The sequence below is a fragment of the Acinonyx jubatus genome, chromosome B1, assembly GCF_027475565.1.
Source record: "Acinonyx jubatus isolate Ajub_Pintada_27869175 chromosome B1, VMU_Ajub_asm_v1.0, whole genome shotgun sequence".
NCBI classification, from domain to species: Eukaryota; Metazoa; Chordata; class Mammalia; order Carnivora; family Felidae; genus Acinonyx; species Acinonyx jubatus.
In genome coordinates, this window is record NC_069382.1 from 27556022 (window position 1) to 27574006 (window position 17985).

The window sequence follows — 17985 nt, forward strand, 5'->3', positions numbered from 1 at the left end:
TTACACATAAAGTCTCTACTTATTAAAAAGCAGTATTTGCTAGTTTACAGAAGACAACTAATACACTTTGTAAAGACCAGTTTTATGTAAAGATTAGAGAGGAAAAAAGTCTGAAAATAGAAAGGTCACAAGTATACATGCATAAAATTTTCATAAAACTGACTTACTGTTTAATAATAAATACATGGTATAAGAAGGATCAGGCTGTTTTCAAACTAAAACTTTCTAGTACACCCTTAAATTGTATTTCTTGAGCTTTTTCTTTTGTTGCTCATATTTATTATTCTCAAGGTCTAAAGATACCTATGTAGGAAAAGACTGCCAAAAAAAAAAAAAAAAAAAGACAAAAATGACCATGTAACACCTATTAAGAAATACTTCAGTTTCTGGGTGTCTGGGTGCCTCACTCGGTTAAGTGTCCGACTTCAGCTCAGGTCATGATCTCACGGTTCGTGAGTTCGAGCCCCAACGTCGGGCTCTGTGCTGACAGCTCAGAGCCTGGAGCTTACTTCAGATTCTGTATCTCCCTCTCTCTCTGCCTCTCCCTCGCTCACACTCTGTCTCTCAATAAATATTAAAAAAAAAAAAAGGAAATACTTCAGTTTTATTTCTTGGAATTACAAGGGCTGTAAAGATATTATATTTTATAACCCTAATCCTTCACTACCACCCATGAGCAAACCTAAGCATGCTCTTAACCACTACAACTGCCCTTAACCAGAAATATCACTCCTAGAAATCTACTCTGAGAAATTAGTTCAAAAGAAACAAGCTCAAGATACAAAGATATTTGTAATAGAATTACTCAACATAACACCACCACCAACAAAATGGAAATAATAGCCTTTACATATGACACATCAACCTAGATTAAAAAGCTACTGAAAACTAAGGCAAAATAGAAAATATCTAATATATGAAGTGAAAAAATATTTATCTTCTCATTTATAGAGCCCTCTTGGTTTGAAATCCCTTTTATACAAAAATTTTTTTTTCTAACATTAGAAATACACACAAATAATGTAACCAACTTTCAAAGGACCTGTGAAACCTGGTATACTCAATACTTAGGTAAGTAGCTATTCTGAGCACTGTTAAAATCACATTTTCATAAATAGTAAACTCTGGAGTCCTTAACATGGATGGAAAGCATAAAGATCCTTTAATTACTAAATTTCTTGATAACAGACACTTAACTTTTCCCTACCTTATGCTGTAATTTATTTAGCCATTCAACAAACATGTATTTGACAAACATGTATTGAGTGTTTCTCTGTGTGAAAGATTAGGTTACAATGGCAAACAATCATGCAATTCCAATGACACACAATAGCTTTGTCAGAAACAGTGGGTGCTATGGGAATCAAAGACTAAGCACCAAATTCAAATAGGAAAGTAGAGATAATAGGACTTTTAACCTGCAACCTAAAAGAGGAATAGGATTTACTCAGAAGAGGGAAGGAGCTAAGAAAGAATATTCCACAAAGAGGATACAATATGGGTAAAGGTCAAGAGGCAAGAGAGTAAAGCATGTTAAAAGAGCTACATACAGGCCAATATCACTAAGAGAGAGTACAAGGAAAACAATGATTATGGGTATGAAAGGTAACGGGAGACTAGATCAGGTAAGGCATGGAGATGGCAGGAAAAGATAACCTTCACCTGAAAAGCAATGATGATCAGCCTTAAACAGAGACTGATGTTATCAGACGATTAGAAAAATCACTGACTTCTGTATAGAGAGTGGACAATAAAGAAGTTAAGCCAGGAAACTTTGTAAGCACCTAATCAAGCAATCCACTCATAGTGACCCCAACTAGGGTGGTATGACAGTCTTCACTGTGTACACTCAGTACTTCCTGCTCTCCTCTGAGCACTTGGAACACCCTATGGCTGGTACAGCCCTGTGACTAGCTCTAGACAATGAGCTGTGAGAGGAAGTGATGTCTCACCTCCAGGCCAGAGGATTTTAACTGCCAAGCAAGATCTTCCAGAGTTCTTTCTCCCTCTGGCACTGAAATCAGTAACACTGGAAATATCAGCTACTCTACCAGCCTGGGTTCTTGAGTGACTGTAAGGAGGTAAGACCCCTGCCAACACATGTTAAACACGTGGTATGAAAGAGAAACAAACCTTTGTTGTTTTTAAGCCACTGAGATTTTGGCTAAAAAAAAAAAAAAAAGAAAACAACAACAAAAACCCAAAAACCCAAAATTATGTCACTGTGACCAAGTTCCAAACCTTGTGCTTAATACATAATCTAACTGCAGTTTCAAACTCCCTCAGAAATGTAGTCTTAAATCATCAGTCAGGAATTTTTCCATTAACACCAATAAGTATGCCAACATGGACCCTCTCCACCAAAGGAATATGAGGTTATCTGCATTAGACTCCTAGCTTTTCCTCCCTAGAAAGCAGCCTGGCCTAAAACAATCCTTTTCTTTTGCTAATAACTTTCTTGCCTCCACCTTCCTTCTATAAGAACTGTCCATTTGCTACAACTCCTCGGAATGCCTTGCTCAACAGGATGCTACCTGAATCATAAATCATGTAATAAAGCCAATTAGATCTTCAGATTTACATGAATTTTTGTTATTTAGCAGGAGCAAAGTCATTCTTAAGTAGATCAAAGAGACCAGGTCTATGAGTGGGTCTGTGCTAATGTTTATTTTTAAGTTTATTTGACAGCACATGAATGCAATCAGGGAGGGGAGGGGGGAGAGGGGGGAGGGGGAGGGGGAGGAGGGGAGGTGGGGGAGGGGAGGGGGAGGGGGAGGGAGGGGGGAGGAGGGGGGGGGAGGGGGGGGGGAGGGAGGGGGAGGGGGGAGGGGAGGGGGGGAGGGGAGGGGGAGGGGGGAGGGGGGAGGGGGGGAGGGGGGGAGGGAAGTTCCAAGTAGGTTCAGCACTCAATCCCATGAACCGTGAAATCATGACCTGCGCCAAAATCAAGAGTGTCGACTGAAGTACCCAGGCGCCCATGCTAATGTTTAATAAAACAGTGTACTGTGAATTAATTCAATGTACATTTCATTGGAATGAGACATAACCTTCATGTATGTTCTAATAACAGCCCTGCTCGATAAAAAGATTACCTCTGCTTTAACATCAGTTAGTAAAACAGCTTGAAAAACATCTAACAAAATGACATCCATAAAGATTACTTACTACATTTTATAAGTAGGTAAATAATTAGTTGTGAATTAAGGTGGACTGACCTTGTTTAAAAGGTAACAGTCTAAGACTAAACTAAACCCAAAATAAGCAGAAAAAAAAAATGGTGAAATAGAAATAAAATAAAAAACAGAAAAACACAAGAGAAAAATCAATTAAATCAAAAGTTGATTTTTTTGAAAAGATCAACAAAATAAAACATAAATTCCTAAAATCAGAAATGAAAGAGGGAAAGGCTGCCTGGGTAGCTCGGTTGGTTGAGCAGCTAACTCTTGATTCCAGCTGGGGTCATGATCCCAGGGTCCTGGGATCAAGCCCTGCCTTGGGCTCCTCGCTCAGTGTGGAGCTGCTGGGGACTGACTCTCACTCTCTCCCTCTCTCCCCCCGCTCCCCACCCCCCCCGCCCCCCCATCCTCCCTACCCCACTCTCACACTCTAAGAAAAAAAAAAAAAACAACGAAAGAGAGGAGGGATATCACTAATGACCTTACAAAAGTCAAAGGCTTGCAAGGAAATACTTTTGAAAAATTTTAGACAATGTAGATAATGAAATGGACAAACTCCTAAAAAGATGCAAGGCACCAAAATTAACTTAAGAAGGTAACAGATAATCTGAATAGATCTACAAGAAGAATTTCTATGAGAGCTTCTCACAAAGGAAAGCTCAGGCCCAAATGCCTTTGCTAGTGAATTCTATCCAACATTTAAAGGGAAAATTATATCAAACCTTCACAAACTCTTCCAGAAACAGTGGAAAAGAGAACACTTCACCAATCATTTTATGAGGCCACAAATACCCTCACAGGCATCCAAGAAAACTACAGACTATACCCTCATCAATATAAACATAAAACTCCAGTACAAAATATTAGCTATCTGAATTCCACAACAAATAAAAAAGATTATATACATCATGACCAATAGGATTTATACACACACACACACACACACACACACATATATATATATACACACACATATATATAGTCAAGTTAACTAACATACAGTGTATACAGGGTACTCTTGGCTTCGGGAGTAGATTCCCATGATTCACTGCTTACATGCAATACCCAGTGCTCATCCCAACAAGTGCCCTCCTCAATGCCCTCCACCCATTTTCCCCTCCCCCGTCCCTCATCAGCCTTCAACTTGTTCTCTGTATTTAAAAGACTCTTATGGTTTGCCTCCTTCTGTTTGTAACTATTTTCCCCCTTCCCTTCCCCCATGGTTTTAAGTTTCTCAAATTCCACATGAGTGAAAACATGATTATCTGTCTTCTCTGACTGACTTACTTCACTTAGCATAATACCCTCCAGTTCTATCCACATTGTTGCAAATGGCAAGATTTTATTCTTTTTCTTTGCCAAGTAGTATTCTGTTGTGTATATTCATTCATTCATCAGTTGACAGACATTTGTGCTCTTTCCATAATTTGGCTATTGTTGCCAGCACTGCTATAATATTGGGGTACATGAGTCCCTATGAATCAGCACTCCTGTATCCTCTGGACAATTCCTAGTAGTACTATTGCTGGGTTGTAGGGTAACTCTATTTTTAATTTTTTGAGGAACCCCCACACTGCTTTCCAGAGTGGCTGTACCAGTTTGCATTCCTACCAACAGTAGGATTTTTTCTAAGAATGCCAGGTTGGTTTAACATCTGAAAATCAATTAATGTAATATTAATAAAGAAAAGCATGATCTTCTTAGCAGATGTAGAAAAAGCACTTGATAACATCCAAAACTCATTTAAGATCAAAAACTCTCAACAAACTGGGGCACCTGGGTGGCTCAGTCAGTTGAGCGTCCAACTCTTGGTTTCAGCTCAGGTCATGATCTCACGGTTCATGAGATCGAGCCCTGCATCAGGCTCTGGGCTGACAGTGTGCAGTCTGTCTGGGATTCTCTCTCTGCCCCTCCCCCATTCATGCTATCTCTGTCTCTCAAATAAACAAACTTAAAAAATAATAATAATAAAATTTAAAAAAAAACTCTCAACAAGCTAGAAGTAGAGGGAAACTTCAACCTGATAATGGGCATCTACAAAATCCAGGCAGCTAAGATCATACATAATGATGGAAGATTGAATGCATTTCCCCTAAGATCAGGAACAAGGCAAAGCTGTTCACTCTCACTACCTGTATTCAACATCCTATTAGCCAGCTCAGAGGGGGGTGAGAGGAAAGGAGGGAGGGGGAGAGAAACGACGGAGGGGCAGAGAGAGAAAAAGAGGAAAGAAGGAAGAAAAGGCATTCACATTGGAAAGGACAAATAAATCTGTCCTTATTTACAGATGACATAATCTTTCAAGTAAAAAAACCTATGGAATTCACACAAAAAAACTATAAATAATGAACAAGTTCAGCAAGGCTGCAGAAGATCAAAGTGCAAAAATCTACTGTACTTCTATTTACTAGGAATGAACAATCTAAAAAATCAAATTAACAATTTCACTCACAGTAATATCAAAAAGAATAAAATACTTAGGAATAAATTTAACAAAATACATGTAAGACTTATACATTAAAAGCTACAGGGGCGCCTGGGTGGCTCAGTCGGTTAAGTATCTGACTTTGGCTTAGGTCATGATCTCACAGTTCGTGAGTTTGAGGCCCGCATTAGGATCTGTGCTGACAGTCCAGAGGCTGGAGCCTGCTTAGGATTCTGTGTGTCTGTCTGTCTGTCTGTCTCTCTCTCTCTCTCTCTCTCTCTGCTCCTCCCCCACTTGCACTCTGTCTCTCTCTCAAAAATAAACATGAAAAAAAAAACCTACAAAACATAGCCAGAAGACATAAAAAACCTATATTGATGAAAAGATATCCATGTTCATTGACTGGAAGACTTAATATTGTTAAGATACCAATTCTCCCCAAAGTGACTTACAGATTCAATACAATCCCTATAAAAATCACAACTGGCTCTTTTACAGATAGGAATGGACAAGGTATTCTTAAATTTTATTTGAATGCAAAGAATCCAGGAAAAAAACAAAACAATCTTGGAAAAAGAAGAACAAAAGTGAAGACTTCCACTTTCCCTATTCTGATGCTACAGCAATCAAGAGAGTATGGAATTAAGGATAGACATAGAATCAATGGAACCAAACTGAGATTCTAGAAATAAATTCATTCATAGTCAACTGATAATCAACAAGCAGGCCAATGCAAATCAGTGGGAAAAGACAGTCTTTTCAAGAAATGGCGTGGGGACAACTGAATAACCACACACAAAAAGATGAAGTTAGACCCTTATGTTAAACCATACACAAAAAAATCAACTCAAACATATCACAGACCTAAATATAAGAGCTAAAACTATAAAACTCTTACAAGAAAACATAAGAGTAAATTTTCATGACCTTGGGTTAGGCAAAGATTTCCTACATAGGACACCAAGAATGCAAGTGATACTGGATCAAGAAACTGTACTCAGAATCTATAAGGAGCTCTTACAAATCAATAGGAAGAAAACAATGAAAAATGGGCAAAAAAATATGAATAGACATTTGTCCCAAGATGACCCATGAAGAGGCCAAAAAGCAAATGAAATGACGCTCAACATCATTAGTCATTAGGGAACTGCATATTAAAACCACAATGATACCATTTTACAACCACTAGAATGGCTATAATAAAAAAGACAAGAAATAAGTTTTAACAAGAATAAAAAAAATAGAACCCTCATGCATTGATGGTTAAGAATGGAAAATGGTACAGCCATTTTAGTAACTTCTTAAAAAGTTAAAGCATAAAATTACCACATGACTCAGAAGTTCTGTTCTTAGGTCCTCTATCCAAGAGAAAAAAACGAAACCAAAAACAAGTCCACAGAAAAGCTTGTACATCAACGTTCATAGCAGAACTATTCATAATAGCCAATAAATGGAAATAATCCAAATGTCCATTAACTCATGAATGGATAAACAAACTGTAGTATACCCATACAGTGGATTACTCTTCAGCAATAAAACAGAATGAAGTACTGATACATGCTACAGATAGATGAATCCTGGACAAAATATCAGCAAATTGAATGCCACAACAAATAAAAAAGATTATACACCAACCAAGAAGGATTTATTCCAAGAATGCAAGGCTGATTTTATCTGAAAAATCAATAAATATAATATGCCATGTTAATAGCATAAACAAAAAGAACATGATCATCTCAATAAATGCTAAGTAGAAGAAGCCACCCACTACAGGCCACTTATTGTACAATTCCATTTATGTGAAACATCCAGAAAAAGCAAATATATAGAGAAAGAAAGCTATTGGTTATCTGGGGCTAGGGTGGGAACAAGAAGAGAATGGGCACAAAGCATCTTTTCGGGGTGATGGAAATGTTCTAAAATTGAATTATATCAATAGTTGCACAATTCTCTAAATTTACTAAAAATATTTGAATTGTACATTTAAAATGAGTGAACTATATGGTATATAAACTTCAACAAAGTTATTCTCTGAAAAGATAATAACCTAAATTCTAACTACAACACAAGATGATTAATATCTTAAAAGCAATATACTCTCATCACTGTATAATGTTGAACTAAAAAATGAACTTGTTGGGGTGCCTGAGTGGCTCAGTCAGTTAAGTGTCCAACTCTTGATTTCGACCCAGGTCATGATCTCATGGTTCATGCTTGGGATTCTCTCTCATTCTCTTTCTTTCTTTCTTTCTTTCTTTCTTTCTTTCTTTCTTTCTTTCTCTTTCCCTCTCTCTCTCTCTCTCTCTCCCCCCCCCCCATTGTTCCCAGCAAGCAAGTGCATGCACACACTCCCTCAAAAAAAAAAACAAAACAAAACAAAAAAACTTTATAAAAAATGAACTTGCCATGATTAAATAAATGGTTTCCTGAAAAATAAAAACAGTCCTAAACAGTCAATTTTTTACTGACCAGAATTTTGTTTAGAGCCTGATGATCCTCCATGTTCTAGCTTTGCTTTCTTCTTCTTTGATGATGATGATGATGACTCAGAAGATACTGAACGTTTTTCTACTACAGGAGTGGAAAGAGCTCGTTTTTTGAACAGCTCTCGTTCTCTCAACAGGCTTGGATCCATATTTCTGCAAAGATAAAAGTAAATATCTTCAATACAGATTCTAATCACTCAAACCTATAGGCCAAATCCATAGGTCCCAAGAAGAATTACTTCCAAACAAAATTACCTTTTATTATAAGTTCTCCAGCACTTGTTTTAATTCACTTAGTGATTCACTTAACAATCTTCAGTTAGTGCCAGGCACTGTGCTAGGCACTAATAAAGAGAAATAGAATTAGTCTCTAAAGTTCTAGGAACTGCACTGTCCCATATGATACCCACTGGTCACATGTGCCTATGGAACACATGAAATGGGGCTAGAGTTGAAACGTACACACTAGATCTAAAAGATTTAGCATAAAAGAACTTTTAAAACTACTGATGAGATTTTTTTTTTTAAGTTCATTTTTTTGAGAGAGAGAGAGAGCACACAGGGGAAGGGCATAGAGATAGGGACAGAGAGAATCTGCGCTGACAGCACAGAGCCTGACACAGGGCTCCATCTCATGAACCGTGAGATCAGGACCTGAGCTGATATCAAGAGTTGGACACTTAGCCTACTAAGCCGAGACACCTCACGAGGAGATATTTTATCACATGTTGATGTGATAATATTTTGGATATCCTAGGTTAAAAAAATATTAAAACTAATTTCCCCCAACTATATGATCATCTCAATAAATGCAGAAAAAGCATGTGACAAAATACAAAATCTGTTCAGGATAAAAACTCTCAACGAAGTGGGTTTAGAGGGAACATATCTCAACATAACATAATAAAGATCAAAATGAAAAACTCAAAGCTCACATCATACTCCATGGTAAAAAAAAGTGAGAGCTTTTTCTCCAAGATCAGGAATAAGACAAGGATGTCCACTCTCACCAGTTTTATTCAATATAGCAGTGGAAGTTCTAGATACAGCAAACAGACAAGAAAAATAAAAAGCATCCAAACTTGTAATGAAAATGTGAAACTGTCATTATTTCCAGAAGACATGATACTATATACAGAAAACCCTAAAGACTCCACCAAAAAATTAGTAAGTGAATTCAGTATAGTTGCAGGATACAAAATTAATGTACAGAAATCTGTTCTGTTCTGTTCCTATACACTAATAACAAAGTAGGAGAAAGAGAAATTAAGAAAACAATCCCATTTACAATTGCACCAAAAAGAATTAAATACTCAGGAATAAATTTAACCAAGGAGATCAAAGACCTACATACACTCTGAAAACTAAAGGACACTGATGAAAGAAACTAAAGGTGAAACAAATAGATATTCCATGCTCTTGGATTAGAAGAACATCATTAAAATGTCCTTACTACCCAAAGCAATTTTCAGATTCAATGCAATCCCAAACAAAATACCAATAGCATTTTTCACAAAACTAGAATAAGATAATCCTAAAATTTGTATGAAACCACAAAAAACCCTGAATAGTCAAAAGAATCTTGAAAAAGAAGCACAAAAAACTGGAGGTATCATGATCCCAGGTATCAGGATATACTACAAAGCTACAGTAATCAAACAGTATGGTGCTGACCCAAAAAGAGATACATAGATCAACAGAACAGAAGAGAGAGGCCAAAAATAAACCGACCCTTACTGGTCAATGAATTCATGACAAAGGAAGCAAGAACATACAATGGGAAAAAGAATCTTCAACAAATGGTGCTGGGAAAACTAGACACCTACAGGCAAAAAAGAAACTGAACCACTTTCTTACACCATACACAAAAATAAACTAAAATGGATTAAAGACCAAATGTGAGACCTGAAACCTTAAAACTCCTAAAAGAAAAATACAGACAGTAATCTGCTGGACACTGGCCTTAGCAACACTTTTCTAGATGTGTCGCCTCAGGCAAGGGAAACAAAAGCCAAAATAAACTATTGGGACTTCATCAAAACAAAAAGCTTGTGCACAGCAAAGGAAACCATCAACAAAACAAAAAGATAACCTGCTGAATGGGAGAAGGTAATTGCAAATGATATATCTGATAAGGGGTTAATATCCAAAATAAAGAAGTTATATCATCACACACACACACACACACACACACACACACACACACCAAAAAAACCCCCACAAACAATTCAATTAAAAATGCGTAGAGGACCTGAATAGACATTTTTCAAAGATGACATACAAATGGCCAACAGACACATGAAGAGATACTTAATATTACTAATCATCAAGGAAATGCAAATCAAAACCACAATAAGATATCTCCTCACACCAGTCAGAATGGCTGTTATAAAAAAGAAATAACATGTGCAGACAAGGATGTGGAGAAAAAGCAACCCTCATGCACTACCAATGGGAATGCAAACTGGTACAGCCACTGTGGAAAACAGTATAGAGGTTCCAAAAAATTAAAAATAGATATACTATATGATCCAATAATTTCCCTGGTATTTACCCAAAGAAAACAAAAGCACTATCAGAGAGATAAATGCAACCCTGTTTATGGCAGCATTCTTTACAATCGCCAAGATATGGAAGCAACCCAACTGTATTAACAGATAAATGGACAAAGAAAATAAATGTGGCGTGTGTAATGTGTAGACACATATATATGTATACATACGTGTGTGTATACACATATATATGTATACACATACATATATGTATACACATATGTATACACATACATATATGTATACATACACATATATGTGTGTACACACACATACTCACACAATGGACTAGGAGCCACAAAAAGAATGAGATCTTGCCCTCTGAGACAAGGGTGGACCTAGAGGGTATTATACTAAACAAAATAAGCAGAGAGGTAAATACTATATGATTTCATTTACACATGTCATCTAAAAAACAAATGAACAGACAGACTCTTAAATACAGAGAACAAGCTGGTGGTTGCCAGAGGAGAGGTTGGTGGGGGGATGGGCAAAATAGGTAAAGGGTATTAAAAAGTATAAACTTAAAAATAAATAAAAAGTATAAACTTCCAGTTATTTTTTTTTCAAACTTCCAGTTATAAAATAAATATGTTGCGGAGATGAAAAGTACAGCATTAGGGAATATACTCAATAATAATGCAATAATGTTGCATGGTGACAAACGGTGGCTGTACCTATCACAGAGAGCATTTAGTAATGTATGTAACTGTTGAATCAACATGTTGTACACCTAGGGGCGCCCAGGTGGTTCAGTCAATAGTCCAACTCTTGATTTCGCCTCAGGTCATGATCTCACGGTTTTCACGGGTTTGAGCCCCCCACATCAGGCTCTGTGCTGGCAACACGGAGCCTGCTTGGGACAGAGAATCTATGTCTTCCCCTTTCCCACTTGTGTTCTCTCTCAAATAATAAAACAAAATAAAAACTTAAAAAAAAAATGCTGTATACCTAAAACTAATATAACATTGTATGTCAATTATACTTCAATAAAGACAAATTAAAACTGATTTTTTTTTAATTAAAACATTTTACAGGCCACCTGGGTGGCTCAGTTGGTTAAGTGTCCAACACTTGGTTTCGGCTCAAGTTGTGATGTTGGTGAGTTCAAGCTTGCATCCAGCTTTGCACTGACCACGTGGAGTCTGCTTGGGATTCTCTCCCTCTCTCTCTGCCCCTCCCCTGCACACATAGGCACACTCTCTCCCTCTCTAACTAAATAAACATGTTTTAAAAACAAATTTTTAAACTACATGTGTGGCTCATGTTTGCAGCTCTCATTGTATTTCTATTGGACAACACTGCTCTAGAAACATCAGACTACTCGGCAGAAGTTAGGAAGCAGATACAGGTTCATTGGGGGAAAAATCATCAGAATTACTTATAAATGAAAAGATGTCTTTTAAAACTGGTGAATTCTTGGGGCGCCTGGGTGGCTCAATGGGTTGAACATCGGACTCTTGATTTCGGCTTAGGTCATGATCCCAGAGTTGTGGGATCAACCTGAGTCAGGCCCCGTGCTGACCATGGAACCTGCTTAAAATTCTTTCTCTCTCTTTTTCTCTCCCCCCCTCCCCGCCCCCTCTGCCCCACTCCTCTGCTCCCTCTCACTCTCTCAAAAAACAAAACAAAACAAAAATTTGTTTTTTTAATTAAAAAAAGGGGCACTGAGTGGCTCAGTTGATTAAGCATCTGACTTGATTTCAGCTAAAATCATGATCTCACAGTTCATGAGTTCAATCCCCACATCAGGCTCTGTGGTGATAGCACAGAGCCTACTTGGGATTCTCTGTCTCCCTCTCTCTTTTCCACACCCCACACTAGCTCTCATATAAACATTAAAAAAATAATACTAATAAAAAATAAATTTAAAAAATTAAATTAAAAAAGACCTGGTGAACTCTATGTCATTGTGTCATAAGAAGGCTTGATTACAATTCGTTAGAAATATCTACAGAAAATTCCTGATTCAGAGGGAGGTGGCACTAGATCTCTTCTTTTGTTTTTTTCCCCAGTTCTAAAACTTCAGAGTCCTAAGCAACTTTAGTACAGCCAGGGAAGCCACAGATCATTCAACAAGTTTTTGGGTTTTTTTGGGTTTTTTAATGTTTATTTTTGAGAGACAGCATGAGCAGGGGAGAGAGAGGGAGACACAGAACTGGAAGCAGGCTCCAGCTGTCAGCACAGAGCCCGACACAGGGCTCAAACCCACAAACCTTGAGATCATGACTGAGCTGAAACCAAGAGTGGGCCGCTTAACTAACTGAACCACCCAGGTGCCCCACAAGTATTTTAAAATGTTCCTCTCTTCAGGCACCTGGGTGGCTCAGTCAGCTAAGCAGCCCACTCTTGGGTTTCAGCTCAGGTCATGATCTCACCATTCATGGGTTTGAGCCTCAAGTCGGGCTCTGTGGAGCCTGTTTGGGAGTCCCTCTCTCCCTGCCCTTCCCCTACTCTTGGTCTGTCTCTCAAAATAAATAAATAAACTTAAAAAAAAAATTTTTAGGGGCACCTGGGTGGCTCAGTCGGCTAAGTGGCCAACTCTGGCTCAGATCATGATCTCATGGCTCCTAAGTTCAAGCCCAGCATGGGGCTCTCTGCTATCACTGCAAAGCCCTCTTCAGATCCTCTGTCACCCACTCTCTCTGCCCCTCCCCAGCTCGTGCTCGCCCTCTCTCAAAAATAAATATTAAAAAAAAATAATAAAAAGAATTAAAAAATAAAAATCTCAATCTGTCAAAAAAAATTTTTCTAAATAAATAAAAAATAAAATGTTCTTCTCTTATTTTACAATCCAGTAACTGCACTACTCAGTACTTACCCAAAGAATAGGAAAAGTCTAATTTGAAAAGATATATCATCCCTATGTTTATTGCAGCATTATTTACAATAGTCAAATTATGGAACCAGCCCAAGTGTCCATTAGTAGATGAATGGATAAAGATGAGGTACACATTATATATATATATATATATATACACACACACACACACACATATGTACACAATGGAATATTATTCAGCCATAAAAAATAATGAAATCTTGCCATTTGCAACAACACAGATGGATCTAGAGAGTATAATGCTAAGTAAAACAAGCCAGCCAAAGAAAGACAAATACCATATGATTTCACTCATGTGTGGAATTTAAGAAACAAAACAAAGGGGAAAAAAAAAAAAAGACAACCCAAAAAAGAGTCTTAACTATAGAGAACAAATTGATGGTTACCAGAGGGGAGGTGGGCAGGGGATGGGGAAAATAGAGAAGGGAATTAACAGTATACTTATCTTTTTTTGTTTGTTTCTTTATTTTGAGAGACCGTGCAAGCGAGAGCAGGGGAGGGGCAGAGAGGGAGAGAATCCCAAGCAGGCTTTGCGTGCTGTCAGCACAGAGCTCCATGAGAGGCTCAAAACCCCCAAACTGTGAGATCATGACCTGAGCCAAAATCAAGAGCCGTATGCTCAACCACCTGAGCCACCCAGGTGCCCCAAAGGTACACTTATGTTGATGAGCATGGAGTAATATATGGAACTGGTGAATCATTATATTGTACACCTGAAACTAATGTAACATTGTACGTTAACTACACTGGAATTGAAATTTTAAAAAGTTCCTCTCTTCAGACCCATAAGCACAGGATAAACTGATGGTTGCCAAAGGAGGGACTGATGGGGGATATGAAAATGGGCAAAATGGGTGAAAGGGAGTAGGCTATCGAGGCCTCCAGTTAAGGAAAGATTAAATCACCAGGATGAAAAGTTTAGCACAGGGAATAGAGTCAATAGTACTATAACAGCACTGTATGGTGACAGATGGTAGCTACACTTCTGGTGAGCACAGCATAAGGCACAGAGTTGTACAAATCACCATCCTGTATATTGGAAGCTAATGTAACATTGTGTGTCAATTATACCTCTGTAAAGAAAAAAAGTTCCTCTCTTGTTTGAACTCTCCTAGAACACCATGGACTCTAGGAAGCACACAAACTGACCACGTAAATGATTTCTGCATTCTTCACAAGTAGGGAAGGAAGGTCTGGGAGGAAAAAGATTGTATCTTAATTTTGAAAGCCTTCATGCACAGAGTAGCTCAATAAATATTTGTTAAATGAATAACGAACACAAAAACACCTTTAAATTGCTCTAGCCTCACAGGTTTCACAGGCCTTTATTAAATGTCTTGTGTTTGTGACCTCAATCTTTGTGTACTTGTCTTGTGTTTGCATAACTCCCAAACTTTGAAGGGTTCTGGAAGATAAACCCTTGCCTTCACGCAGCTTAAGCTGAAGAACATGAAAGGATTGAGCACCTCACTTAAAAAGCAATGGATAAAATGTGACTCAGAGTGGTAAAAGTTAAAAATGTAATAAGCACTGATAAGAAATAATCAGAGTAAACTTTATTTGAGTGAGAGTCACAGGCAATGGAATCCAAGGACCTGACTTCTCTCAGTACTCCTCTCTAAACTGCAACATGACCCTAGGCAATCCACTAGACCTAAATCCAATTTTATCATAGGCAAAATGAAGACACTTACCAATACTGTCTACATCTAGCCCAACTTTAAAATGAGACATGAAAAGCATTTTTTCTAAAATAAAGCAATACAAGTATGTGTTATTTCAGTGTTACTATTCTGGGTTGGATCTGAAAAAAAATGATTATACCAGGGTGAGGAAGGTGGGAGACAGTCCTGGGGGGGGGGGGGGGGAGGGAAAGTGTAAGAGAAAAAAGGAGAAATCGCAAGTGATAAAGTGGGGGCAACAAGCCTAAAACAGAAAATATGTGTAGATGTTTATTTCACCTTGTAAAGACAGGTAATTAAACCAGGCTTTTAATCATGATTTCAACACACTTAAATAAAAGCCTTACAGTTCACAAAAACCCTAAATCTTTACAGCATTTGAGCCTCACAACTCTTTGAGACGAAACCTGTTAGTTTTACTCCTTATTTTAATCTGTGAAATCTGAAGTGAAGAGGTACAGTTAAGGTCACACAGCTGTAAGTACCTAGGCCAGGACATGAATACCCTGCCTACTAAATCAAATGCGTCCTACTCCAGACCTGAAATGCTGGTAAAGGCCTCTAAAACAAAGGCGACCTGTGTGACACGGGTACCATTCAATGGCACCTAGAGCAAAAGACTTAATGTCCTCTTTCTCACCATCGCATGCCCCACCTAACTTTTCCTTTTTTTCAGACTACTCAATTTGTCCTGTTTTACATACACTGACTTGGGTAGTAGACAGGATACATCACCATGCCCATTTTCCCTAAAACAACAACAAAAATCATCAGCACAACTCGGGGATCAAGTGTTCCTCCATGGATGGTCACTGAGAAGCCAAAACTTAAATCAGAACCTTCTGGCTCGAAATCACACGTTCTTTCCACGGTATCGTTCGATTTTTCTTCAACCTTTCTACTTTTCCTTCTTTCCCTGCGTAAGCCCCAGAGCGGCCCCTGGCACCTCAGAATACTGCTAAGAACAGTCAGCAAGGTATGAAATGAGACTGCCTACCTCTCTTAAATGACAGGAATGTAGGGTCGGACGAAAAGGTATCGTAGCGTTTTGATTTGGAACAGGTCTTTAGACTTTGCAGACAACAACTGTAATAACTGAAGTTTAGGAATCATTACAAACCAAGTCTCCAACAGGCAGCTTAAAAAAAAATCGTGAAGATGCATCTAAATCACAGCCTTTAGCTGGACACCGTGGTTCCCCAAACTCCACACACGTTTCGCTCGGCTACTGTTAATGTAAAGTCGGAGGCTAAGAAGAGACACAATCAGCTCTTCGACTGCCAATATCCTCTCTTTCCAACCCAAAAGTTTGCTCAATGGACCTCCGGCCTAAAAGACAATGCCCCCAAGAAGTTGTTACTGTGTTTAGTGTTTCGCGCAGAGAACCGCGGCCCCCAGCCTCCGGAGAGATGGAAGACTGGCTCGCCGCTCGGGAGGAGGCGGTCCTGAGGAACAACAGGCCGGGGCTCCGCTCCCCTCACCCGGCGGCTGCAGCCCCTACCTGAGCGAGGAGGGCCACCCCACGCGACCGGCCGCCGCCTCCCAGCGCCTCCACCTCGACCAGCCGCCCACGCCCGCGTGGCCACCGCTTCCTGCTTCTCGTCAGCGCCCCCGCCTGCCCGTACGCACTCCCAGCGCAGCCCCGCCAGGCCGGGGTCTCGGCACTGGCGGCAGCGGCAGCGGCGGCTGCAGCTAAGGCGGCGCGACTCGGCCCCGGACTCCGCCCGCCACTTCCTGATCAGGCTACTAGGAGCTCAGTCCCGGCAGGCACCGCGGCGCCCCCGCCGCCGAGAACGCGCATGCGTCATCACGTGCGCCGACCCGGGTACCGCGGGCGGGCAATCAGCCGTCTGGGGCGTCCTGGATTTCTAAAACAACTAGGGGTTAGGGGGGCGGGGCGGAGAATGAGACAAGTGGCTTGAGAGTAGCCATTGCTAAAAGAAGAAAATCTTTCCTTTGCAGAAGTTTAAAGCTACCAGATCCTCCTCCAGCGTGCTCTGGAATCTGTTTAACCCAAGTGGCAATGCGATCTTTCAAGTTATTGAGTATCTACCAGGTGTTTTGTACTTTTTATCGAATGCTAGTCACCAGCACCTAAGTCACCAGTTCCAGCTCTTACAAGTGAGGAAACTACAGGCCCAGTGAAGCTAAATGACTTGCTCAACACAGCACAGTTAGCTAGCAAAGGCAAATACGGACGTGGAGCCTGGCTTCTAAAATCCACGCCTATGAAAACCCCCTAGAAAAGGATTTCGAATTCAGAAGCAAAGAGGTAGGAATAAAGCCACGAAAAAGATAATTGACGTTACCCACAGCCATCACTGTATTAGAGTGTGTCAAACTTCTGTGGCCTTTCACTCTTATTATGTATTAGAGTGTGTCGAAGTTCCTGTGGCTGTCATTCCACTCTTATAACCTAAAGCGGCATCAAAGCCAGTACTCAACTATTCTGTATTTAGTGTTTAATTACTTAGTACTGGTTAGTCAAATACTTAACCTGTGTCTCAGTTTTCTTACCTGAGAAATGGGAATAATAATTGTACTACCATAATGGGGTACTTGCATTGGACTGTTGTGAAGATTAAATGAGATAATACATAAATTTTTATTCAAAATTTGGAAATAAAGCCAAAAGGTGATTTGTTTGTGGCTTTTTGAAATTAGTTTCATCCTAGAGGATTTTCTAATAAACCCACTTGATGTTCATCTGAGGCCCTCAGGAAATGTAACTTTGCTGGAATAGTACAACCCAGTAAAGTCAGAGATTGGTTAAAAAAAAAACACAACAACAACTAATGAGTAATAGGGAGAAGGAGCAGGCA

General features: G+C 39.2%; 1 protein-coding gene across 3 annotated transcripts in view; it reads right to left on the reverse strand.

The window, feature by feature from the left end:
* GTF2E2 (general transcription factor IIE subunit 2) overlaps positions 1-16915 on the reverse strand; it is a 78057-nt gene extending 61142 nt beyond the window's left edge. For 2 of the 3 annotated variants that reach the window (XM_027077316.2, XM_027077315.2), the window contains exons 1-2: positions 16665-16911; positions 8071-8240 (exon numbers count right to left, since the gene is read on the reverse strand). In XM_027077316.2, the coding sequence (XP_026933117.1) occupies positions 8071-8236 (166 nt within the window). In that variant the 5' untranslated portion in view covers positions 8237-8240; positions 16665-16911. Of the gene's footprint in view, positions 1-8070; positions 8241-16664 lie in introns of all 3 variants that reach the window. The other variant, XM_027077317.2, reaches the window with a different exon arrangement.
* Between the last annotated feature and the right edge of the window lie 1070 nt (positions 16916-17985).